The 24,920-nt window shown below is 35.2% G+C and overlaps 1 protein-coding gene across 1 annotated transcript in view; it reads left to right on the top strand.

Annotated features, from left to right (window-relative positions):
- The window catches only part of cntnap2a (contactin associated protein 2a), a 598,272-nt gene that overhangs the window by 363,462 nt on the left and 209,890 nt on the right, over positions 1-24,920 (top strand). Inside the window, exons 10-12 of the mRNA XM_073831069.1 lie at positions 7,011-7,173; positions 18,940-19,046; positions 23,100-23,219. Of these exons, the coding sequence (XP_073687170.1) occupies positions 7,011-7,173; positions 18,940-19,046; positions 23,100-23,219 (390 nt within the window). The remainder of the gene's footprint in view (positions 1-7,010; positions 7,174-18,939; positions 19,047-23,099; positions 23,220-24,920) is intronic.

Here is a 24,920-nt window from a genome sequence, read left to right as displayed (position 1 = left end):
CCAGAGATGCCTCTCCGCGGCCACCAGGGCTGCCATAGACCGCCCAACAGCACGGGCGGCCTCCTTGGTGGCGCGGAGAGCGAGATCTGCAGTTTTTTGCATCTCTGTGACGCTAACTTCCTCGCCGCTGCTGAACTCCTTCAGCAGGTCAGCCTGGTAGGCTTGCAGGATGCCCATGGTGTGAAGGCAAGACCCTGCTTGACCTGCTGCCGTGTATGCCTTACCCATCAGGCCAGATGTGACTTTAAGGGGCCTGGTGGGTAAGGACGGAGCCTTCAAGGATGATGCCGAGCCGGGTGACAGATAGCCCGCAAGCGTCTGTTCAACCCGTGGCATCGTCCTATAGCCACTCTCCTCTGCCCCCCCCACATTTCCATAATTTTCAGCGGGGGAGAAAAGACGGGAGGAGTATGGCTTTTCCCACGATCTCGCTAGCTCTTGGTGGAGATCGGGGAAGAAGGGAAGGCTCCGTTTTGGAGGTGCTGACTTTGTCCGCAGGAAGCGATCATCTAATCGGCTTCGCTGCGGCTCATGTGATTGCTGTTGTTCTGCGGGCCATGTGATGTGTAATTTGGCTACCGCATTAGTCAGCACCTCTACGAGCTCCTCATAGTGAGGCGAGCGTGATGGCGGTTGTGGTTCCTCTGTAACACTTTCAATGTCAACCTCCTCGGAGGAAGACAAGAGGAACTCGGGGACCTCCTCCCGGGGGGAAGAAACCGCAGCGCGGGCTTCCACATCCAGGAGGAGATCGCTCGATCCGCTGAGTGAGGGCGGAGATAGGGGATCACCCGTCTCCATACCCTCCAGCAGATCGAGCTGCGAGCCCCACGAGTGCAGCCGCCGCTCCGCCTCGGCGGAAGCGGGGCCAGACCCACGGGGCACGCTAGTGAAAGCCCCCTCCTCGAAGAGGGCTTTCCGGGAGCGAAGCAGACGCACCGGCAGGCGTTCACAGTGCTCACAGCCAGCCTTTTCGAGGGCTGACTGTGCATGCTCCGCTCCCAAGCAGACCACGCATAGACTGTGTGTATCCCCACCAACAATGAAGCGTTGGCAGGGAGGGACACACTGTCTATGCGGGCGCTTAACCACCATCAAACTCTTTTTCTTAATAGGTTGTAAAGATGCCATTCTACTCAAATAAAAGTGTGTCAAACTGGACACAAAAACAGCAGAAATGGCAAGACAGACACAGACACAGAGCGCTCTCGCTGAATGACAAAAGCTGCCGCCGGCTTCAAACGCACGTGCTTTATACTTCCTGGTCGGTGACGTCACCGCGCCTGTGACGTCACCCCCGTCATTTCATTGGTTGTTATACACAGTTCAGAGTGCGGCCCGCCAATGGCGTTTCCCCATAGCGTTCCTGACGCGGCTCGAGTTCCCGGAAGGGAACTAAGCTTGTAAATACTTGGCCTTTCCAATGACATAAAAAGTATATAAAATTGTATTTTAATTTTTCAGAAAATGACCAATCATTATTACCTTATTCCTCTGCTGGGATCATGTAGAGCCTTTTGAAGCTGCAGTGAAACTGCAGTTTGGACCTTCAACCCATTGGCCACCATTGAAGTCCACTATATAGAGAAAAATCCTGAAAAAAACCTTCATTTCTATTCGACTGAAGAATCTTGAATGACATGAGGGTAAGTAAATTATCAGGAACTTTTTTATTGTGGAAGTGAACTAATCCTTTACTGCTCCAATGCGTTGGAAATATCCCCTACACCAAAGCTAACTCTAAACCTACCCAATAATGTTTGGCAAATGATATAAAAAACACATTCTCTGATGCATTTGTGCTACTTTAACTTACTTATATGTGAATTTGAGCTGTTTTGTTGAACTGTGGTTTCACAGGAATCATACCGGAGCTCTTTACCTCACAAGTGCAATGCCGTATTGGGTGAGCTGCAGAGCAAACTTACCGCACTAGAAAATACGCAGCCTTTGAAGCTGTATATGTAATGATAACATTCAAAAGTAGCAGTTCTCAAATTCACAGCATGTTAAAATTGTTTTGAAGTCATGACACACTATTGTGCAAGGAATTAGGCTTTCTTAATCGAAACTCTGGCCCTGTAAAATCATACTTTGTGTGAAAAGGAATAAAAGTTGCCTGATTGTACTGCCTCTAGCGGTCATTTCAACTGGAAACTGTAGCAATTTGTACCTATATTTGTACCTATCATTTCACAGTGTAGACAGCTTCACCTATAAAGGTAGTTTATAGTTAGTTTACAGTTAGTGATAAGGTCGCTTTCTGTATATAATATATTCACTGTTTGAATAACTGTAGAAAAAGGAAATGTTATAATCATCCATTTGTAATGATTTAATGAAATTGTGATCATGTTAAATACAAATTCAGTCCTATTTTGATCCCAAAAAAATCTAAATATTTAGAAAATTCCCTTTAAAGTTGTCTAAAAAAGTTCTTAGCGATGCATATTACTAATTAAAATTTTAGTTTTGATATATTTACAAAGTATCTTCATGGTCTTTCATGATCTTTACTTACTATAATATCCTAATGATTTTTGGCATACAGTTGATAATTTTGACCCATAAAATGTATTTTTGGCTATTGCTACAAATATACCCATGCTACTTAAGACTGTTTTTTTAAGACTGGTAAAAAAGCTATTTGGGTAAGGTTGTATGGTGCTAATTAACAGTAGTAAAAAGTAGCAAAAAGTCTCTAATGACACCTTGTCAATGAATACTGCAATGTATCCCATTCATAATTAAAAAAAGTTTTGCCTCTTTCTTATGTGACAAAGAGCCCAAGATGCTCATTTTGGACTTTTGCAAACAAAACCTAATTAGCTTTAGCACATGTTTGATCATTTATGCCCTGATGGAATATTCTAGCAAACAAACAAACAAAAAAAAAAAACTCCCATTTGTCTCCGCTGTCTCTAAAAGCCCTCTCACATGTATTTACTGTACTGCTGTCTTCAGTGGAACAGTGAGAATAGCTCTTTGTTTTTTTCAAAGAAAGGGACAGCTTGTCTCCCGATATTCTCTCTGGTTAGATGTAGTCTCCCAAACCCATTTTACAGAGGATGGTTCTGCACATTTGTGGCAGACCTCACCGAATTAATGACTGTCTGATGGGAGATGGCGGTAGATTGGATTTTGTAATAAAGAAGACAGCATTAAACATAGAAAGGCCGTAGAGTTCTTCTGCAGCAGATTAGGACTTTAAAATACCCATCAACCTGTAGGAGGTCAGCTTTTGTTTTGATGACTTTGTAATAGGGTGGAATAAAGAAAAAGGACTCTCAAATGTTTCTCTAAAACAGTATTTGGCATGTAGTGAAGCTTTTATTTGCTACTGCTGACTTGTTTGGCTATTATGTTTAATACACTCAAAAATGTAATTTGTTTTGGGTAAATCTAATGGCCAGTCTGACCTGAATAAGATATTTCACATAAAAGACGTTTACATATAGTCCACAAGAGAAAATAGTAGTTGAATTTATAAAAATGACCCCATTTAAAAGTTTACATTCTTGATTCTCACTAATGATTTGTTACCTGAATGATGCACAGCTGTTTTTTTTTTTTTTTCTTTCTTTCTTTCTTTTTAGTAGTTGTTCATGAGTACCTTGTTTGTTCTGAACAGTTAAACTTCCTTCAGGTCCTACAGATTCTTTGGTTTTTCAGCATTTTTGTGTATTTGAACCCTTTCCAGCAATGACTGTATGAGTTTGAGATCCATGATTTTACACTGAGGACCACTGAGGTACTCATTTGCGACTATTACAGAAGGTTCAGACGCTTACTGATGCTTCAAAACGAAACATGATGCATTAAAAATCGGGGGGTGAAAACTTTTGGAATTTGAAGACCAGGGTAAATGTAACTTATTTTGTCTTCTGGGAAACATGTAAGTATCTTCTGTAGCTTCTGAAGGGCAGTACTAAATGCATTGTTGTTCCTTCTGAAGCATCAGTGAGCTTTTGAACCTTCTGTGATAGTTGCATATGAGTCCCTTAGTTGTTCTCAGTGTGAAAAGATTGTTGGAAAGGGTTCAAATACACAAAAATGCTAAAAAAAAAAAAAAAAAAAAAAAGAATTTGTGGGGCCCAAAGGATTTTTCAGAAGAACAACACAGTATTAACAATCCAGTGTATGTAAACTTTTGAACAGGGTCATTTTTATAAATACATCTATGTAAGCATATTTTATGTGAACTGACTTATTCAGGTCAGTATTAAATAAACCAAAATAACATGCATTTTGCACAATCCCTCTTATTTTGGTAAAATAAATAACATTTTGCAGATTCTGCAAGGTGTATGTAAACTTTTGACCTTAACTGTATGTACACTTTATGTACATTTAATGCTATATATCAGAGCGCTGCTTTTATTTTGAAGTTGAAAACAGTCGTAATGCATAACATTTCTGTGGAAATGGTCAAAAAATTTTATACAGCACTTAGTTAAGTTAAGAGTTCTAATTTAAACTACTTATTTGCACTTTTTCGTTTACACCAAAAGTCTTCGATAAAGGCACACGTCATAATAGTTGCAGAGGCAGCATGCAGCTAAACACTGGCACTATCACTGGCTAATTTCAAGTCATTTAATTTTTATTTAGTTTTGGACTCAACCAAAAGTGGTGTTGACAGAGTGGGCGAGTTGTTTGCTGTGTAATTAGCCCATCTGTTTCCACCAGTTCAACCCATTCAGGCCAATTTGCGGACCTGTTGTGAATATGTCAGACTGATAGACCGAGAAATCATTCATTTTTTCATTAGTATAACGTTGTTGCACCTCACCTTCACTTCATTTTAGGACCTCACTCAGAGCAAAATAAATTCAAAAAACCCTTCTGAGACGTCATCTGCGTCACTTTAGAAAAAAAAAACTGCTTAACTCACAATTTGATTGCACATTTCATAAAATCTCCTGTCAATTATTGTTAGGTGCACTTTTAGATCGTTATGAACTTGCCAATGCAGAATAAACAAAAACGGTTAACATCTGCACCAGGCTTATTGATGAGGATAAAAGTTTACAACAAGGGCTTCCCACAGGAATCTTCCATATTCCATTTGCCGTTCATGAATAATACATGAAGCCCATAGACACTCATTAATCTTACAGTAGTTATTCTCCAATCCCTGCAAAATCATCAGCCGCACGTAAACACAGTCATGCAGAAGCTACTCAGAAACCCAGTCAGGAGTGTGAGTTGTGGGCCTCAGCCGTAATTTAGAGCGTTATCTTGTCAGAAAAGTGGCTCTCCTCAATTAATTACGACAGCAGAATGGGACAAAAGCAGTCACCGGGAAGTCGCATCCAAGCGTGGGAGACGAAAACCTGCCTTTTCCCACGTCCCTTGTTGATCACGCATCCTGGCGGCTTTCCAGATCCCCACAAATCCTACCGATCATTGAGATGCCACCGCAGCCCTGCCTTAATTTTTCAGCAGATGCTTGTTTTTTCTCTGTTTTCCTCTATAGTGAGTTGCATTTCCCTCAGCGTGTCTTCCAATAGCCTATCTTTCTCATCCTCCTCTGTTGACTGCTCAGGCATATAGACTCCTGGACAGGTGCAGGAAGCAGACAAGACAGATGGCCCAGCAAACTTAAAGAACTTTGGGTCCCCCCCCTCCCCCCTCCTCTCTCTCTCTCTCTCTCTTCTTATTCTATTTTTTAAGCGAGTTCCTTGCAAACACTGATGCTTCCAGATGCTCTCATTTGTAGATTAATGTCAGGGGGCTGCAAGGTGAATCTCAATAGGCCTTCCTGTGATCGGCATCACGGAAAGCTTTGTTTACCTCTAATGCAAGCGTAACCAACCCTGCGGATTCCCCAGATCTTTAAGGGTCTAAGTTCTGCACGTTCTCCCAGGAATGTCAACGGTTCATGTGGAGAAAACTAATCCTGTCTAATCTGGTTTTGTTCTGTATTTTTTATTTTTTTTGTTTTTGTTTTTTTTATCTCATTAGTCGCCTCAAAGTTAGCTGGTTGTTTGCGATGTGTTTGACCTTTTTTGGTGTCAAAACTATCACTTGGTTAATGAGGTTAGGTTGATAGGTTTTTCTCCAGTTAATGGTACTTGTGTTGAGCTTGTACATATGTGACATTAGGTTACCTTTCACACATATGACATTAGATCACCCTCAGTGACTTTATTTTTGTGTTTAATTTAGTTTGACCTTTTTTATCCAGAGCGATATGCAGTACACAGATCTCAATCCTTCAGTATGAGGTTAAGTGTCTCACTTGAGGGCATAGTGGTTATTTCAGGACCTCTCCACTCAGGTCTGTTGTAATTAAAGCATTATTTAGGCAGGATTAGGTTTAGAAATTATGTTGAGTTGTGGTTAATAACATAAACACAAAAAAATAATTATTTATTCATATTATAAGGTTTAAATAGTTATAACTGTCATTATAGGGTTTATTATTAAAGGGTTTAAATTATTATAATCATTTGTATTTAAATAAGTATAACTATATAATTAAAAGTATTTTATTTTTATATGGTTTAAATAGTTATAACTGTTAAAATAGGGTTTCAATAATTATAACTGTATACAATAAAAAAAAAAATCTTAATTAATCAAAGTTGGAAGAGATTCATGTGGAATTAAAGTATTAATTTATTTGATGTGGATACATTAAGTTGATCAGAAATTACATGAAAGGCATCTATCAAAAACTGTCAGTGTCCAAATTTATGTTTTCAGCATTGATGAATATGCACCCATTCAGCATATTAAAATGATTTCTAAAGGATCACGTGACACTGAAAACTGGAGTAATGGCTGCTAAAAAATAAAATCACTTTTGCCATCACAGGAATAAATTGCATTTTGAAATATATTAAAATAGATTTTTTTTATTGTAATTTTTTTAATATATAATGTTTTTGCTACATTTTTATTTAAGTTATTTTATTGATCTTAATAAACAAATATCAGTGTCATTATCCTCATAACATATTTATTTATCCGTATAACATTTTCTATGTTGTGTGTTTGTTTAGGTTATTTTTTAAGAACCAGAGCATCTCCCATCCAGCGCTCGTTCCAGGGTTGCATGCAGCTCATTCAGGTTGACGATCAACTGGCTGACCTCAATGCAGTGGAGCAGGGAAGGATGGGAGCCTTTGAAAACGTCAGCCTGGACATGTGTGCCATCATTGACAGGTCAGAGCCAACTCTTCTTCCCTTCTTCCTTGCCCTGCCTTTCAACAAACACTGGCTGAGACAGTGATTATCAGGTGCAGCAGACTGAGACTGTGGCTTTATCCCCACCAGCAGCATCTGCCCTGGGGGCAGGATCCGTCCAGCTCTGCCTGCTCTCCCAGGAGTTGACCTTCTTCATTCCTCAACTTCAATGGCAAATTAGGAGTTTAATCAAAGAGCAGATGCTGTGCAAGAACATAAGACTGGCTCTCGGTTGTTATCTTTAGATTGATTTTACATACTTTAGCTCTCCAAGGCTGAGCTTTTTTTGTTTGTTGTGGATACAACAGAGGCAAATCCCATTAATGGAGCTTTATTGATCAAATGAAACAAAACATGAGGAATGAAAAAACCATTATCGCTGGTCAGCCGGGTCTCATTTGTACTGCTTTTGACATAGTATACATTACCAGTCAAAAGTTTTTGAACTGTAATATTTTTTTAGTTTTTTAAGAAGACTCTTATGCTCACCAAGCCTGCACTTATTTGATCCAAAGGACAGGGAAAACAGTAAAATTGTGAAATATTTTTACTATTTAAATTAACTGTTTTCTATGTGAATATATTTTAAAATTTAATCTATTCTTGTGATTTCAAAGCCGATTTTTAGCATCATTACTCCAGTCACATGATCCTTTGGAAATCATTCTAATATTCTGATTCTGCACAAAAAAAAATATTTATTGTTGTTATTATGTTGAAAACAGATAAGCAGATTTTTTCAGGTTTCTTTGGTGAACAGAAAGTTGAGAAAAACTGAATTTATCTGAAATAGAAATCTTTTGTAACATTATAAATCATAAATTATTACTTGATCAATTTAAATCTAAATATGAACAGAAAAATGAACAGAAAATCAGCATATTAGAATTATTTCTGAAGGATCATGTGACACTGAAGGCTGGAGTAATGATGCTGAAAATTTAGCTTCGATCACAGAAATAAATTACAGTTTAAAATATATTCAAAAAGAAAATAGTTATTTTAAACATCAAAACTATTTCAAAATTGTACTGGTTTTGCTGTACTTTGAATCAAATAAATGCAGGCTTGGTAAGCAGACTTATAAAGACTTCAAAATATAATACACATGAACATAAAACCAACCAAATCCCATTACGATGTCCACACTACAACCAAATCAGCAGAGTAAATGAAACTCACTTACAATGTTTCTAAAACTACCGCATTTTAGCACAGACATATTGTCTGCCGCATTAATGTTTGAATGAAATAACATCTCATTGCCCAGGCAGAAGGATTCCCAAGCAGATGTGAGGGCTAATGTATTCATCCATTGTGCAAGAAAACAGTAATTTGCCTTCAAATTACAGACAATTAGGGGTCAAGCAGCTTGTTTTTAATCACGACTAACAAGATTTGTCTTTATAATGATTTAACATCAACCTGACCCTTTAAATAGTTAAACTGAATCATCTGTTCGTTGATGATATAATTTTGTTTTTTGTTGTAGATGTTTTTTCATAAGCATCACTGCACAGCTGGGGGTAGATCTGATGCTGGCGCAGTAATTTTTCATGTGTCTTGTTTGATGGTAATTCAGTTCTATTGAGGTGAAGGAAGCATATCTAGAGATTTCCCTAGGAAAAACATGCATTACTGCAATGTCCTGTTGTGGGACGTATTCACTATACAGTTTTGCCACTGTTACATGCACAAGTTTTAAAGGTGACATATCAAGAAAATATGACTTTTTCCATGTTTAAGTGCTATAAACGGGTCCTCAGTGCATCTACCAACCTAAAAACCATGAAAAAGGACAACCAGTATTTTTTTTTTTTCGCAAGCGACAATGGTTCACCAGTCTTAACGCCATGGCAAAAGTTCACGCAAAGCATGCTAACTGTTCTGTCGTTGGCTGCACAAGACACTATTTAGAGTCTCAGCCTCATAGGAGACGAGAGCAGTGGATTTTTTTATTTATCAACTGTATATTACACTGCTGCCACACAGATCTAATATAAACATGCAATTTCTTTGCCAGCTGTTTACCTTCACAGACATAACCAACACTTTTTGTAACTCATGTGTGTTTTTAACATGATCTTGTGTGTATTTGACAGTTTAAGCACAATACGACATGAAAGAGAACTAAGTTTAGCACTTACATGCCATTTTTTTGGCAGAATTTTCAACGTACAAGCAGTAAAGGTACAGCCCTATTCTGGAAAAAGGGGCAGTTAGCAGCAGCTAATTTGCATTTGAAGTGGCATGCACGAAAACAATGTGTTTTTGCTTCCACTCAAAGCGTTTACAAAATGATTTAATAAACGATCTGTGGGGTATTTTGAGCTGAAACCTCACAGACACATTATGGGGACACCTGAGACTTATTACATTGTAAAAAGAGGCATAATAGCTCACCTTTAAAGCAAAAATGTGTTTTATTCACTAGTCGGCCATGATTTAACCAGGTTCTCTGCTGCCTGCGCTGTTTTTAAATTAAGTGTCATTCTTTTTAGCAGGAATCCACCTCCTTTCCATGTAAATTGGTCTCATTATACAGTAGGTTAGGTCTTTTGCCACAATTAACACTTCAAACTGAAAAAAGGCAGTAAATGGAATTAAAAAATGTAAGATCTAGAGTCGAAAGTTAAACTTTTAACTTTTAAATGCTGTGCGCTTGGATGTGCTTGAGCTTCACAAAATAGAAAGTGGTTGTAAGAAAACAGCATTTCCATCATCAGAGTGTAAATTAAGAAGTTCCAATCATCTAAAAATGTTACAAATCTGCCTGGAAGAAGATGTGATTCTATATCGTATATTTGAATGGCCAAAGACTCTCCATGTATCACAGCTTGAGAATCCCAGAGATTAGTTGAGTTTTGGGGTCAGATAGTTCTTTCCAGAAAAGAAAATATCAAAAAGCCTCTACATCACGACATGTTGTTCGGAATGGTTTAAAAAAAATCCTCTTTGTTCATCCAAAAATCTCCAGCATATTCAGTTGTCAGATATGACAGGAACTTTAACCAGGACTGTCTTCTATGGTTAGATGAAACCTAAAAAGATTAATGTTTTTTTTTTAAACTGAGATTTTTGACTTATCAGATGGGTTTGGTCCAAACAGGGATAAAAAGTACGACATGACCATGGTTAAACATACTGCAGGATCTTTAATGTCAGGACCTATTTTTCTACTAGAGGACATCTTGTTGAGATGCATGGTGTCATGCGTTCTAGAAAATACCAAAAGATACACAAATCTAAACCTGACTGACTCTGTTAGAATTCTTATAATGGGCTATGGTTGGATTTTCCATTAGGACAATGATCCAAAACAAACTCAAAATCAACAAAAAAAATGTGTCACTGAGCACAAAACCAAACAGTTCCCTAACCTGAATCCTATAGAAAATGAGTGGGGTGAACTGAAGAGACGAAGCACCAACGTGGAGCTGGGAATTTGAAGGATCTGGAGAGATTCTGTGTAAAATAATTATCTCTGATCTCTTGTCAGGTGTTCTCCAAACTCATCAGGCATTATAGGAGAAAAATCAGAGCTGTTATCTTGGAAAAAGAAAGTTGCAATTGGGTGCCAATAATTGCGCCTAATGTGAACTAGAGAAAAACATTTATTTCATAATGAGATTTTCCCCAACTTTTCCATTGTTTTACTTCAAATTTCTTGAAATGACAGAACAAATAGATAAACAATGCAGATTTATTTTCACAGCTGCCTTTGCTCATATTTACCAAGGGTGCCAATATTAGTGGAGGCACTGTATTTGTGTACGCCATTTTCTCAAGAGTTTAAAATTGCCTATTGTGCTTAGAAAGTCTCAGGTTAAACGGCACTTGACTTGACATTAACAGCCTCCTACGTTCAGCGCAAAGAATAGCTAATTAATAAATAACTATTTGCTTTCTCTCCCTTTATTTGCCCAATATACATTTACGTTTGCAGGTCAATTATGTCGCTCCTCATCGATAAAGACCCGCATATGGAGGCATTGTTTATATTCCATTAGATTCCTTACAGCTCAGTTAGTAGCTTAAGCTGCTCTTTAATTGTGTGTAAAGATGCATTGTTCTTTAATGCGTCTCATTAGCCTTATAGCTCAGGGCTGAGTACATTCTCAACATGATTTAAAGACAAGCTCAGATCGTTCTGCATGCCATTTTAAAATGATATCCCTCTCACTGACAATATTTCGATGATGTTTCAGATGAACTTCCTTCCTGTCTTCACTGCGGTGTTTATTTATCTTTTTGAGATTATGGTTTATACCGCAATACAGTTAGTTGTAAGTCCCCAGAGGAAAATCCTTTCCTTTATTAGATCAGGCTAGATACCGACTCGCTCGCTCGCTCTCCCTCCCTCCGTACGGAGTGAACTGTAATAATAGAGGAGGCAAGAGACTGTTGAACGCTCTCCCTGTGTGTTTTTCCGTCAGCGTAATGATGCTTCTCTGGCAAAGCTCCATAGTGCCAGCGCAGTGAGGAGCAAACTCATTATGTGGGATCGGAAGGGGGGCTACCGCTCGCCACGCCATTGATTTTATGTTCGCTTTCATCAGGCCAGGTGATGCACTATCAATCTCCTTTACCAAACGTGTCCCTGTGTTTGACATGTAAAAGAATATTCCATGTCCTCCCACCAGGAAGACACTAAAACACACGACCTTGCAGTTAGATACAACTCAAATCACATCCTCTCTTTCTACAGGGATTTTTTTTCTCTTTTTCTTACCCCTACAGTATTTCACACACATCAATTTCCCTCACATCAAGCTATTTCACGCATAAGCTGTTCTGCCGAACTTCTAGAGGCCTTCTTAGAATGTGACTCATCCTAAATAGCTGTGCAAAACGTTTGACGTAATGGTCTGTCGAGTCGGGGGGAGGTGAGACGGGACAAGAGGGGCTACTGGCTAATCTGCGCCCATCTCTGAGGAAATGCAGATTGGTGTCTCACCCCAACAAGTCTAATCTGACAAAGGCATTTTAAGACACGTGCTTTTGCTGTTCATAATGGTTGCATTAGAAAACTGTCACTTTCCATTACAAAAGCACAGCTAGGGATGTAAACAACCAGAGCAGAGAAAAACGATGCTCCGGTCTCTGGGGTTGGGAAAGCTGCTTTGAAACTGTAATTTGTTAAGGTAGTTGAACTGTAGTCAAAAGACAGGAAACACTTTTGAAAAAGTAGCTACATTTAGGATTTTTAAATAAGGAAGTATCCAGTAATGTTAGATTTAATTTAATCAGAGCTGTTTTTTTCTGGGTTTATCAAAGAGAGTTGTTAAAGGAATCTCAATTAGGGTGACTGCATTAAATTTGAACAGGTAAATTTATACTAAATTCAACTTTGAAATTAGGGTGTATTGTAAATGGTGATTATATGGACTTTTCAAATTAATTGATTTGCTAGAATGGATCAAATTCTCCTCCCTTGTGTATGAGAGAGAATGTTTACACTCTTGCATATTTGGGAGAATGTTTATGTGGTGATTCATTTAAAAATAATCAAATTTCTCAGTGCTACTTTTGAGCGAGGAATGTTTGAGATGAATCAGTTTAGTAGAATCATTCAGACTTGCCATTTGCTTATTAGGGAGATTTTTTAGCAATTGATTCACAAATTAATGAAATTTTCCACTACTTGTGAGAGTGGATTGTTTAATTAGTCACTTTACTAGAATGAATCAGACTTTACACTGTTGCATATTTGGGAGAATGTTTATGAAATGATTCTTTCAAAAGACTCAAATTGTTCAGTGTTACATGTAACAGAAGAATGTTTTATGAATAACTTGCATATCAAACACTGTTGCATATTTGAGAGAATGTTTATGAAGTGATTTACGAAAATGAATACAATTTTCCAGTGCTAAGTGTGTGAGAGAAATGTTTGAGATGAATCAGTTTAGTATAATGAATCATACTTACCATGTGCGTGTTAAATAGAATTTTTAGCAAACAATTCACTCAAATGAATCAAATTTTACACTCTTGCAAATTTAAGAGAAGGTTTATGAAGCAATTTACTCAAACAAATCAAACTTTCCAGTGCTGCATGTGAGAGAGAAATGTTTGAGATAAATCAGTTTAGTATAATGAATCAGACTTACCATTTGCGTATTAAAGAGAATATTTAGCAAACGATTCACTCAAATGAATCACATTTTTATGCTCTTGGATATTTAAGAGAATGTTTATGAAGCAATTTACTCAAATCAATCAAACTTTCCAGTGTTACATGTAAGAGATGAACGTTTGAGATGAATCAGTTTAGTAGAATGAATTAGAATGTATCTATGTAGACAGAAGTTTATTAAAAACGATTAATTTAAAAGAGTAATTTTTTCAGTGCTGCCTATGAGAGAGTAATGTTTGAGATGAATCAGTTTAGTATAATGAATCAGACTTACCATTTGTGTATTAAAGATAATCTTTAGCAAACGTTTCTAAACTTTACTAAAATGAATTACTGTACACTTTGCTTTGTTGCATATTTGAGAGAATGTTCATGAAGTAATTTACTAAAATAAATAAAATTTCCCAGTGCTATATGTGAGAGAGGAATATTTGAGATGAATCAGTTTAGTAAAATGAATCAGACTTACCACTTGCATATTGCAGATCATTTTTAGCCAACGATTCACTTGAAACTCAAAAAATACTACTTTACAAACTTTACACTCTTGCATATTTGAGAGAATGTTTATGAAGTGATTTGTTCAAATTAATCTATATTTTCCTCTGCTGCAAATTATTTGAGATGTATCAGTTTAATAAAATGAATCTTTTGCATATCAGAAAGGAATTAAATTTTCCAATGCTACAGTAGCCTACATTGAGAGAGGAATATATGAGATGAACCAGTTGACTAGAATAAATGAAATAAATGTTTAGGGTAAACTGGTTCAGGAGAATAGTTTTTATACAATCAATAAGACATTTACTAGACACAAACATGTGCACATTTACTTTAGTGCTCTTTATCGTTCCTTGGACAATTGTGATGGAAATCTCTGGAAAGCTAAGTGACCATGCAACAGGAAATGCTTGTTCAGGCTCACTGCTCTGCAATCTCCGGCTCTCTGCTTGGCCAGGAACAATAGTGAAATATCTGTAACTTTCTGGCTTGCGAGAGCTGAGCTATTACCAAGGTTCTTTTCGAATCTATTACCGAGAAGCTATTACCAAGGTCTTATCTCCCAGTGACATGTTGCTGTTGACTCTGACTTAATTTTTATTATTGGACTGAGTCATCAGTGGCCTCAAATTTCCAGGGACGATTTCGTTGCTGGAGTTTGATTAATGAACAGTGCAAACTCTATCTGTACCTTTCTCCTCCAGGCACAGATGGCCAATGAGGTAACCCAATTAATCGAGACATGCCATCTATACGAAAACTGCAGTTTGACAGCACTAAAGCTCTGAAAAAGTACAACAGTAGCAATAACGAAGAACTTGTCAGACTTAAGGTTCATTGTCAATGGCATTGTCACAGCTCCTCCTATGAGACATCAGCCTAATGAGTATTAGCTCCAAGGGGATTGTTCCCTAATTTCATTTCATACTGCATTTTGCCGTGTTAATGGATTTGACGTGCAGTTGGCAGGACTTTATGAGGAGCTGTGGAAGTGGACAGCTCACGTTCAGCACAGTTTTCGCACTAAAAAGGAACCACATCACCAGATTTTCGGTTTTGATCCTTGGCCAATTGAAAGCGCTTTTGAAGATGAAGATTTCTTAATTTAGGTTAAGAGAAGTCAGTGAAGCTGTTAATTGTTTTATTCTTGGAGGTGTAATTACGATTTCAGTTGAGACTTCAAATAAAAGATGCTGGCAAATCTACACAGCTTGAAAACACATCAGATGCCTTTTCGAAATAGCATAATTTATTTCTGATGAGATGGAAAGAGTTGGGTTCAGGTCTTTATTTATTGATTGATTTATTTGTTAGAGGGAAAATATGTATCTGTTGATGTGTTTATGAAATAAAGCTGAAATTAAATAAGTGAATTATTGCCTTGGCAACTAATTTTAAGTTGTATAATACACTCTTTAAAATAAAGGTGCTTCACAGTGCCATAGAAGAAGCTTTTAGTCTAAATGGTTCCATAAAGAACCTTTAACATCTGAAGAACCTTTATGTTTTACAAAAGGTTCTTTGTGGCAAATAAGGTTCTTCCGATTATAAAAAGGTAAGCAAAAGAACCTTTGACTGAATTGTTCTTTGTGGAAACAAAAATGGTTCTTCTATGGCATCACAAAGAACCTACTGAAACACCTTGATTTTTAAGAGTGTAGTATATAAAAATAATACTAAAATAGCACCGCTTAACTGTGGATGATGTCAATTTTTTCACCCCTAGAGTGTTCATTTCATTGTTTTTCTTTTTCACGTTTGTCCTTTTTTAAATTTGTCTGTATATAGAAAATCAGGTAACACTTTATAATAACGTTCAGTTGTAAGTCATTTATAAGTGGTTAGTTAATGATAAAATAATGATTTGCAAAACATTCATAAATGTTTAATAAGTGATATGCTAACAATTTGTGTATGTTTTGCTAATTCATTTACAAGTTGTTTACAAGTAATTAGTTAATGATGAACTAATCATTTACAAAACATCACTATGCATTCATAAGTGATTAATAAGTGATATGTTAGTATTTTTATATATGTTTTGTAGATTAAGTTATAAATCATTTACAAAACTTTCACAAATGATTATTAAGTAATATGCTAACAATTTACAAATCTGTCGTAATTTATCTTAAAAAAATAGCATATCATGAAATAATCAAACAGATCCTTAGTAAGTTGTTAATACGTTACTAGTTGATATATTATTTGTCACTTAAAAATAATTAAAATATTAATCATTTAAATGTTTATCCTTCACTGAAGATCGCATCATGAATAAATCATTTACAAATCTTTCTGCATCCCCTAATCTAAAGTGTAAACAATTCATCAGTTGTAAATGTTTTACTCATTTTTCAAAGGTCTTTCACCCAGTGTGTATACCCACCTGATGCCCACACAACCTGGAACCGGCAGGTTTGTAAAACATTTACAACTGATGAGTAGTTTACACTTTAGATTAGGGGATGCAGAAAGATTTGTAAATGATTTATTCATTATTTATTCATCAACAGCTTTTGAATACTGCAATGTTAGGGCTGCCTGGTGAGGGTAAAGATGTTTTCTTTGGCAAACATGAGCTGCGCCCCAAATGACGCACTATACACTCTGCACTTGTTCACTATGTTCTTATGCACTATGGAACCTCAATTTTTTTTCCATATCAACTTCAAATTTGGAATAATTTATTTAGATGTAAGACTTCAAATTGATATCAAATTTAGGATAAAACCTGTTATGTACAATATGTATTTTATATAAAATATAATAAAAATCGTGCAGTGTATTCTTTTTACAGTAAATTTAAACTTCTGTAATTTGTTAATACTTGTTTTTTTTATTCCGCTTCTGCGGTAATCTGCTGATTGCTTTCTTTAAAAAGAGGCCTACCTTAGATGCAAAGTGTTCATGAATTACAATTTAAGTTTGGATAAACTTAAAAAATGGGGGTGACAGTTAAGGGGTTAACTAGTATTTTTAACCATTTACTAAGGATCTGTTTGATTATTTCATGATATGCCATTTTTCAGATAATTTACGACAGATGGGCAAATCGTTAGCATAGTACTTACAATAAAATGAACATATCACTTATTCATAATTTATAAACACATAGTCATGTTTTGTAAATAATTAGTTCATCATTAACTAATTACTTGTAAATTAATTTGTAAATGACTTGTAAATTAATTAACAAAACATACACAAATTGTTAGCATGTCACTTAATAATCATTTGTGAATGTTTTGTAAATGATTATTTCATCATTAACTAATCACTTATAAAAGACTTACAACTGAACGTTATTATAAAGTGTTACCGAAAATCAAGATGAAAGTTACTTTAAACAGTTGAAACACTTTTATGTTCCAATTTTAAGTAATTAGTGTGCATTTTTTCCATTTTTCATCTTTGTGTCAGTAAGACCTTGATAAAGTAAATGACTCTTTGCCAAGCTCATCAACACATTCTCAGTGTTTTTAACTCAGTACTGTGTTTAATTAAATATATCAATTGTGTTATAAAAGCTGTTGCCACTCAGAAAAGGGTGTGTAAAATTTGTTAAATTGTTCTTCTATTTAAAACAGCCCAGCAGATGGGAACATAGGGGTCTTGGGACATGTTTTTAAAATGTAAAATAGCACAAATTAAAGCTGCAAGCAGTTATGAAAGGGCCCTCACACCCGGACTCACCACCGACCGGTGGCTCTAGGAAAACAGCGAATGGTGGGGAGTATGCTTTTAATATAGTAAATATAGGAGAAATATGTCAAAGTCATTTATATGTGCCATATAACTTCCTGCTGCCAGCTGGTGGCGCTATGCCTATAACTGATTATTGACATGTAGATGTGTTCAGGCCAGCACTTTTATCAAACATAAAGTTTGGAGCAGATTGAACTTGGTATGTTTGAGTTAGTGAAAGACATCCTGCTGCCAACAGGTGGCGCTATGATAATGACTGGATATTGGCTTTTAGGTGTCTTCAGGCCAGGACTCTTACCAAACCTGTGAAGTTTGGTGCAGATTGGACATTGCATTTTTAAGTTAGTCTTTTCCTGTTGCAAGCAGGTGGTGCTATGATTATGAGAGAACATTGACCTTCAGATGTGTTCAGACTCCTATCAAACATGTGAAGTTTGAGACAGATTGAACATTTTAAGGCCGAGTTACAACAACTTCTATGTCCATGGCAAAACTTCGTCACACCGCACAGACACACCCTTTAACGAAAACTCAAGATCGCAAAGGCCTTTGGATTAGACTGACCAAATACAATGTTGATATCATTAAATCTCTAGGAGGAGTTTGTTGCAGCGTAAAACATGTCACTTCCTGTTGCCAGCAGGTGGCTATATGACTATAACTGAATATGGGCATGTAGATGTCTTCAGGTCAGGAGTGTTATCACACACGTGAAGTTTGGGGCAGATTGGACATTGTATGCCTGAATTATAGCTTAAATATAACTAAATATAACTTCCTGTTTCATGGCAAAACATCTAAATTTGTCAGGCCATCACAGACACGCCCTTCAACGAAAACTCTAGATCTTCACAATTTAACGTCACATGGGCCTTTAGATTAGACTGACCAAATTTTGTGTTGATCTGAATAAATCTCTAGGAGGAAGAGTTCAAGTATGACGCCTGAAAATGGCAAAAATTACACAAAATTTGCTGAGAAAATTAAAAATAACTGATTTCCTGTTGGGGTTCGGATTTTGCTCCAAGAGACTTTTTTGTAGGTATTGGTGTGTTACATGTGTGTACCGATTTTCGTGCATGTATGTGAAGTATATCTCAAGGTGCACTTTGCTGAACGTGTAAAGGTGGCGCTATCGAGCCATTTTGACACACCCACTTCTGATACCCATATCAGCCTTAAATGTTCACCAGTTTTGATGTGTGTGCAAAGTTTAATGAGTTTTCGAGCTTGTTTAGGCCCTCAAAAATGTGATTCATTTTGGAGAAGAAAAATAAACAGAGCAATTCCAATAGGGTTCTTGCACCACTGGTGCTCGGGCCCTAATTATTGGAGATAATATACGCTTTTTTTACTGGCCTCAATGTATTTAAATGTGTAATTGCACTCTTTTTCAGATGTATGCCAAACCACTGTGAACATGGAGGTCGATGCAATCAGACTTGGGATGGGTTTACATGCACCTGTGATGGGACGGGATACACCGGAGCCACCTGTCACACATGTAAGTATGTGTGTTTGGGTTTTTTTCACATCCCAAGCTTATGAAAATACGTGCCTCTACTGTATATACATTTCTGCAACACTATAATAACGTACCTAACTGCACGTTTTGTGGCAGTTACAAAGTGAAATAACCAAAGAGTGACGCTAAAACACACGTTCAATATGTGGCATGTTTTTATTGCGCTGGTACAAGCACAAATTGCTGTGTTTTCATTACGCTGTTTGATGTGCGTTTTGCAGCTGTTCAGAATTCAGATATCCGGGGAGTGTAGCTAAAGGTTATTGCTTCATTGTGTTAGAAATATCCTCATACACCAAACCCAACCCTAAATCTTCCCAATAGTTTTAACCAGTGGTGGACAAAGTACACAAATCAAGCACTTGAGTAAAAGGACAGATATGTATAATACAATATTACTCCAGTAAAAGTAAAAGTACTCCTTTTTCAATTTTACTCGAGTGAAAGTACAACAGTACTACATTTTTTGTGTACTTAAGTAAAAAAGTACTGAACTATTTTGCAATTTTATATAGGCTACTTAATTTAATTTTATATTAGCATATATATTTTTATAATCCTACTGTTCAAAAAGCCTTGGATTTTCCCAAAATAACCACTAGCTTATATGGAGTCAAGATAGATTTTTGTTGTTGATATGGACAACGTTGACGAGAGTGATGTAGTAATGTTCACTGTGAAGCTTACACTGCGATGTACCTGAGAGAAAACTGATGTGACCATCTCATTTTCACCAGTAAGTAAAAAGTGTTTTAAAGCTTGTTTTGCAGAACGTCACAGTTATAAATGATATGAGAATAAGGCCTGAAGTTAGGAAGAACATTTTAAGGAAAATGTAATTATATTTATATAATATTTTTCTTTTTTCTCAAACATTGTCTGTGGTGTAAAAACACCCCTTGCCAAATGCCCCCAGAGGGCATCACTTCCCACTTCGATAATTACTGTAGTTACCATGTTCTGAACATCACATCTTTTCTTTTTCCCTCAGATGTAATCTGTCTAGGTGCTTAATTATAAATATTTGGACTTCATTTCTGAAAATTACCTTAAGCACCAGCAAGCTTGTTAGCTAGACAGTTAGCATCAGCTAACAATATTTACTTATTTTCAGTATGGTTATGAATAAACATTTATATCTGTCTACTAGGCTAGTTGATCCAAACAATATAAAAAATTATACCGTTAATAAACAATATAAAAACAGACGTCACATAGGGCTAAATGCGTAGCATTTTAATAAAACTGTTAAGGTTACAGCAGCGAGGAATATGAACGTGCATGAGTTATTTTATTTAATTTGTTATTTTAATGTTTCGTTTTTTGACCTAAAACATTGAGACAACGATGTTGATGTGTCTGCATTCAATCATTTCAGTGGGCTTAAATATATCACCCTTTACAGCAGATTTAGTTCGCAAACAACTGACAGTTACAATAATTAATCCTAAAATTCGACATTATAACTTACTTTTCGCAGCATCAGTCACGCACGCTTACAAGATCTCCTGGTTCTTATTTGTGAATTCAGTTGACTGGAGACTCGCTCTAAACGGCTCATTTGAATCAGTGAGTTGTCGACTCGAGAATAGCTGCAATTGGATCAGTCCAATTCGTGAATGAATCGTTTATTGCGATTTGCGAACCGATTTAACAGGTTCATTAATCAGACACTGCTTCTCCGTCTCGGAACACGTGACATATTATAAGGAGAAATGACACGTTTTATGAAATGTAGTTAAGTAAAAAGTATGATCTTATGCTTTGGAATTTAGTGAAGTAAAAGTAAAAGTTACTCAAAATAAAACTACTCCAGTAAAGTACAGATACTTGAAAAATGTACTTAAGTACAGTAACGAAGTACAACTACTTCATTACTGCCACCACTGGTGTTAACACATGTAAACGTGATATAAAAACGCATTTTTGATGCAGCTGTGCTATTTTAATTTCCTTATGCGGATTTGAGCTGTTTTGTCAAATTGTAGTTTCACTGGGTTTGTTCTGGAACTCCGCCATATCGACAGATGTGTGAGCTATTTTTGTCATTTTTAGTTTATTCTAAAATATTTTGACTTTATTCTCGAAACATTTTGACTTTGTTCTCGAAACACTTTAACTTTATTCTTGTCATTTTTATTTTATTCTAAAATATTTTGACTTTATTCTCGAAACACTTTAACTTTATTCTTGTAATTTTGACTTTATTTTAAAATATTTTGACTTTATTCTTGAAACATTTTGACTTTATTCTTAAATTGTTTGTTATTTGTTTTTTGAAACACTCAAATTATTTATTTGTTATTTGAAACACTTTAACCTTATTCTTGTAATTTTGACTTTATTCTAAAATATTTTGACTTTATTCTCGAAACATTTTGACTTTATTCTCAAATTATTTGGACTTTATTCTTGTAATTTTGACTTTAATCTTAAAATAGTTAGACTTTATTCTCGAAACACTTTGACTTTATTCTTGTAATTTTGACATTATTATTAAAATATTTTGACTTTATTCTCTAAACATTTTAACTTTATTCTTGAAACAACTTTATTCTTGTAATTTTCACTTTTTTCTCTAAACTTTTAGACTTTATTCTTGTAATTTTGATTTTATTCTTTATATATGTTTACTTTATTCTCGAAACATTTTGACTTTATTCTCAAAACACTTTAACTTTATTTTTGTAATTTTAACTTTATTCTCGAAACACTTTGACTTTATTCTTGTAATTTTGACTTTAAACTTAAAATAGTTAGACTTTATTCTCGAAAAACTTCAATTTTATTTTTTTAATTTTGACTTTATTCTTAAAATATTTGACTTTATTCTCGAAACATTTGAAATTTATTCTCGAAACACTTCGACTTTATTCTTGTAATTTTGACATTATTCTTAAAATGACTTTATTCTTGAAACATTTTAACTTTATTCTCGAAACACAACTTTATTCTTGTGATTTTGACTTTTTTCTCAAAACATTTAGACTATTCTTGTAATTTTGATTTTATTCTTTATATATTTTTACTTTATTCTCGAAACATTTTGACTTTATTCTCAAAAGACTTTAAGTTTATTCTTGTAATTTTAACTTTATTCTCAAAACATTTCGACTTTATTCTCATAATTTTGACTTTATTCTAAAATATATTGACTTCTTTCTCAAAATGTTTAATTTATTCTCAAAATATTTAGACTTTATTCTTGTAATTTTAACTTTATTCTTAAAATATTTTGACTTTATTCTCAAAACATTTCGAATTTATTCTAGAAACACTTTGACTTTTAAACAAAGGTCTTACAGGTTTGGTACGACATGAGGGTGAATAATTAATGACAGATTTTTCATATTTGGGTGAAACTAAATATTCATCATATCAGTTGATTGTGGAATTTCCTTCTGTGAATGACGTGGTGCTGCTCTACAGTTTGGCCCAAATGAGATTCTACAAAGCTGAAAATGTAAGTTTACGATACCTTTCGGAATGACCTTCACATCTGGAGTGGCACCTATGATTCTTTCAAACACTCGATAGGTATTGAAACAGAGCTATTGATTGGTATAAAAACGTCTGTTATATTCTCTATGAAGTCTGTCTGAGATCACTTCTGAGAGAAATGGCTCAGAATCATAACTGAGTGAAACTTTTTTTTAAGACCCCAGGGGTTGGATGGAGAGGACTGAGAAGAGACTGAAAGTTACACAGCCGCACCAGTTACACATAAGTCAATAGAAAAGATGTTAAAGAGTCACTTCCCTCAAACCTCTTCATATACAACAACAACAACAACAACAACAACAAAACTGTGTGTGTTTATACACTGTTGACCAGTACAACCTTGTTTTCGTATTTGAACAGGCACAATATACTCCACATATTGCATTTTGCACTCATGCTGTTCTTTCCAAGTGACTTAAATAATTAATAATTATGTTTTGTTTAAGATTATGGGAGGTGAACCTCCAAAAACTATACATTTTAATGAATGATTATAGTTAATAAAGCTTTTTTTTTTTTTTTTCCCTACAGCTGTCTATGAGCAGTCTTGTGAGGCTTACAAGCATTTGGGAAGATCGTCTGATTCGTACTGGATTGACCCAGATGGAAGCGGACCGTTAGTTCCATTTAAAGTCATCTGCAACATGACAGGTAAAATGTGCATTTCTTATTTATTTGTGGCATACCATAGAGCTGAATCCAGAAAGCCCGAAGATTGCACCTGAATAATAAATCAAAACTTTTACTGTGTATTACATGCTTTTGAGAACACGTCTATTCCCAAGCTTCTGAGTCATTTCAACCCATTTGTTTTCAAGCCTAACTGCGCATTATTTCATCAATCTAGGTCCATGTCATCCCACTGATCCAAAGAGAAATAAATAAAATTAAATGGAAGTCTTACATGTAGGAACACAAAATGTTATCATTTCAGGACAGGAACTGTAGTCATCTCAGAGCATGGGAAATCCCTGAGGACACGGTAGAGAGCAAAAATCATTCTGAAAAGAAAGTGTCCGTCAATTTCAGAAATGTTATGTTCATTTAACAGCTTTTTGAAGGGTGAATCTTGTGGTTCTTTGAGGTGGGAAGGAAAGATTATGGCTAAAGGATCGGGTGGGTTTGAATAATATGAACAAGATGTTTTTAATTAAAAAAAAAAGTCACATTAAATAAAAGTTGAATAAGTGGAAGGAAATACTGGCATAAACAAAACTGTTTGCACATGCACATATGGCTAAATTACTTATGTAATTACCTATTTACTTACTTGTTACTTAAATAAGAAAATCTCTTCTTGATTTCATAGGTCAATTTAAAAAAGCTAAGAAAAAAAACTCTAAATACATTCTTCTCTTTAGTATGCATTTTGACTTTTTAGTTGGGTAAAAATTTTAAGGTGTGAATAGTAATTATGAGTAATTTATAATGTGTGTGTTTAAATTAAATATTAAAATAAAATGATAAAATATATTATTATGAATTAAATATTAGGTAGACCATACTGTTCAAATGTTACTGTTAGGATTCTGAACTGTCTCATGTTTTGCCCGTTTCTGTTCCTGTTTGTCCTTTTATGGTCATGTTCCTGTCCTTGTTTAGTTTGATTAGTTAATTCCCCACACCTGTCTGTCCCTCATTGTTTAGTGTTTATAAGCCCCAGTCTGATCAGTTAGTTTTTGTCGGGTTTACTTGTCATCTACATGTGTCTGCACCTCGTTCCTGTATTTGATTACCCCTACGTTTTGCTAATTAAAAGACTGTTGGTTATACTCCATGTTTCCGTATACTTTCGACCATGCAACTGTGACAGTTAGGGGTTACTTTTTTTATTTTTTATTAGTACTTTTATTTAGTAAGGATGCATCAAAAGTGACAGCAGTGACTTTGACATTACTAATGCTTCATTTCAAATAAATGGTGTTCTATTATTTATATTTTTAGCATTGATAATAATTAGAAAATGTTTCTTAAGCACTTAAGCATCAAATCAACAAGTTAGAATGATTTCTGAAGTTTATTTTTTTTTTACCAATTCTGTGTTTTCCATTAGTTTTCTGAATTTATTTATTTATTTATTTATTAAATGTTAATAATTAAAAGCATCTTATTTTGTAGCACCCCTGCAGTATTTATATATTGTATATATGTATATATGTATATATATATATATATATGTATATGTATATGTATATATATGTATATATGTATATATATATATATATATATATATATATGTATATATATGTATATATATATATATAATATATATATATATATATGTATATATATATATATATATATGTATATATATATATGTATATGTATATATATATATGTATATGTATATGT

Source organism: Garra rufa, chromosome 24, assembly GCF_049309525.1.
Source record: "Garra rufa chromosome 24, GarRuf1.0, whole genome shotgun sequence".
In the NCBI taxonomy this organism is placed as follows: Eukaryota; Metazoa; Chordata; class Actinopteri; order Cypriniformes; family Cyprinidae; genus Garra; species Garra rufa.
Note: the sequence above shows the minus strand (reverse complement) of the source record. Positions and strands in the feature narration are given on the sequence as shown.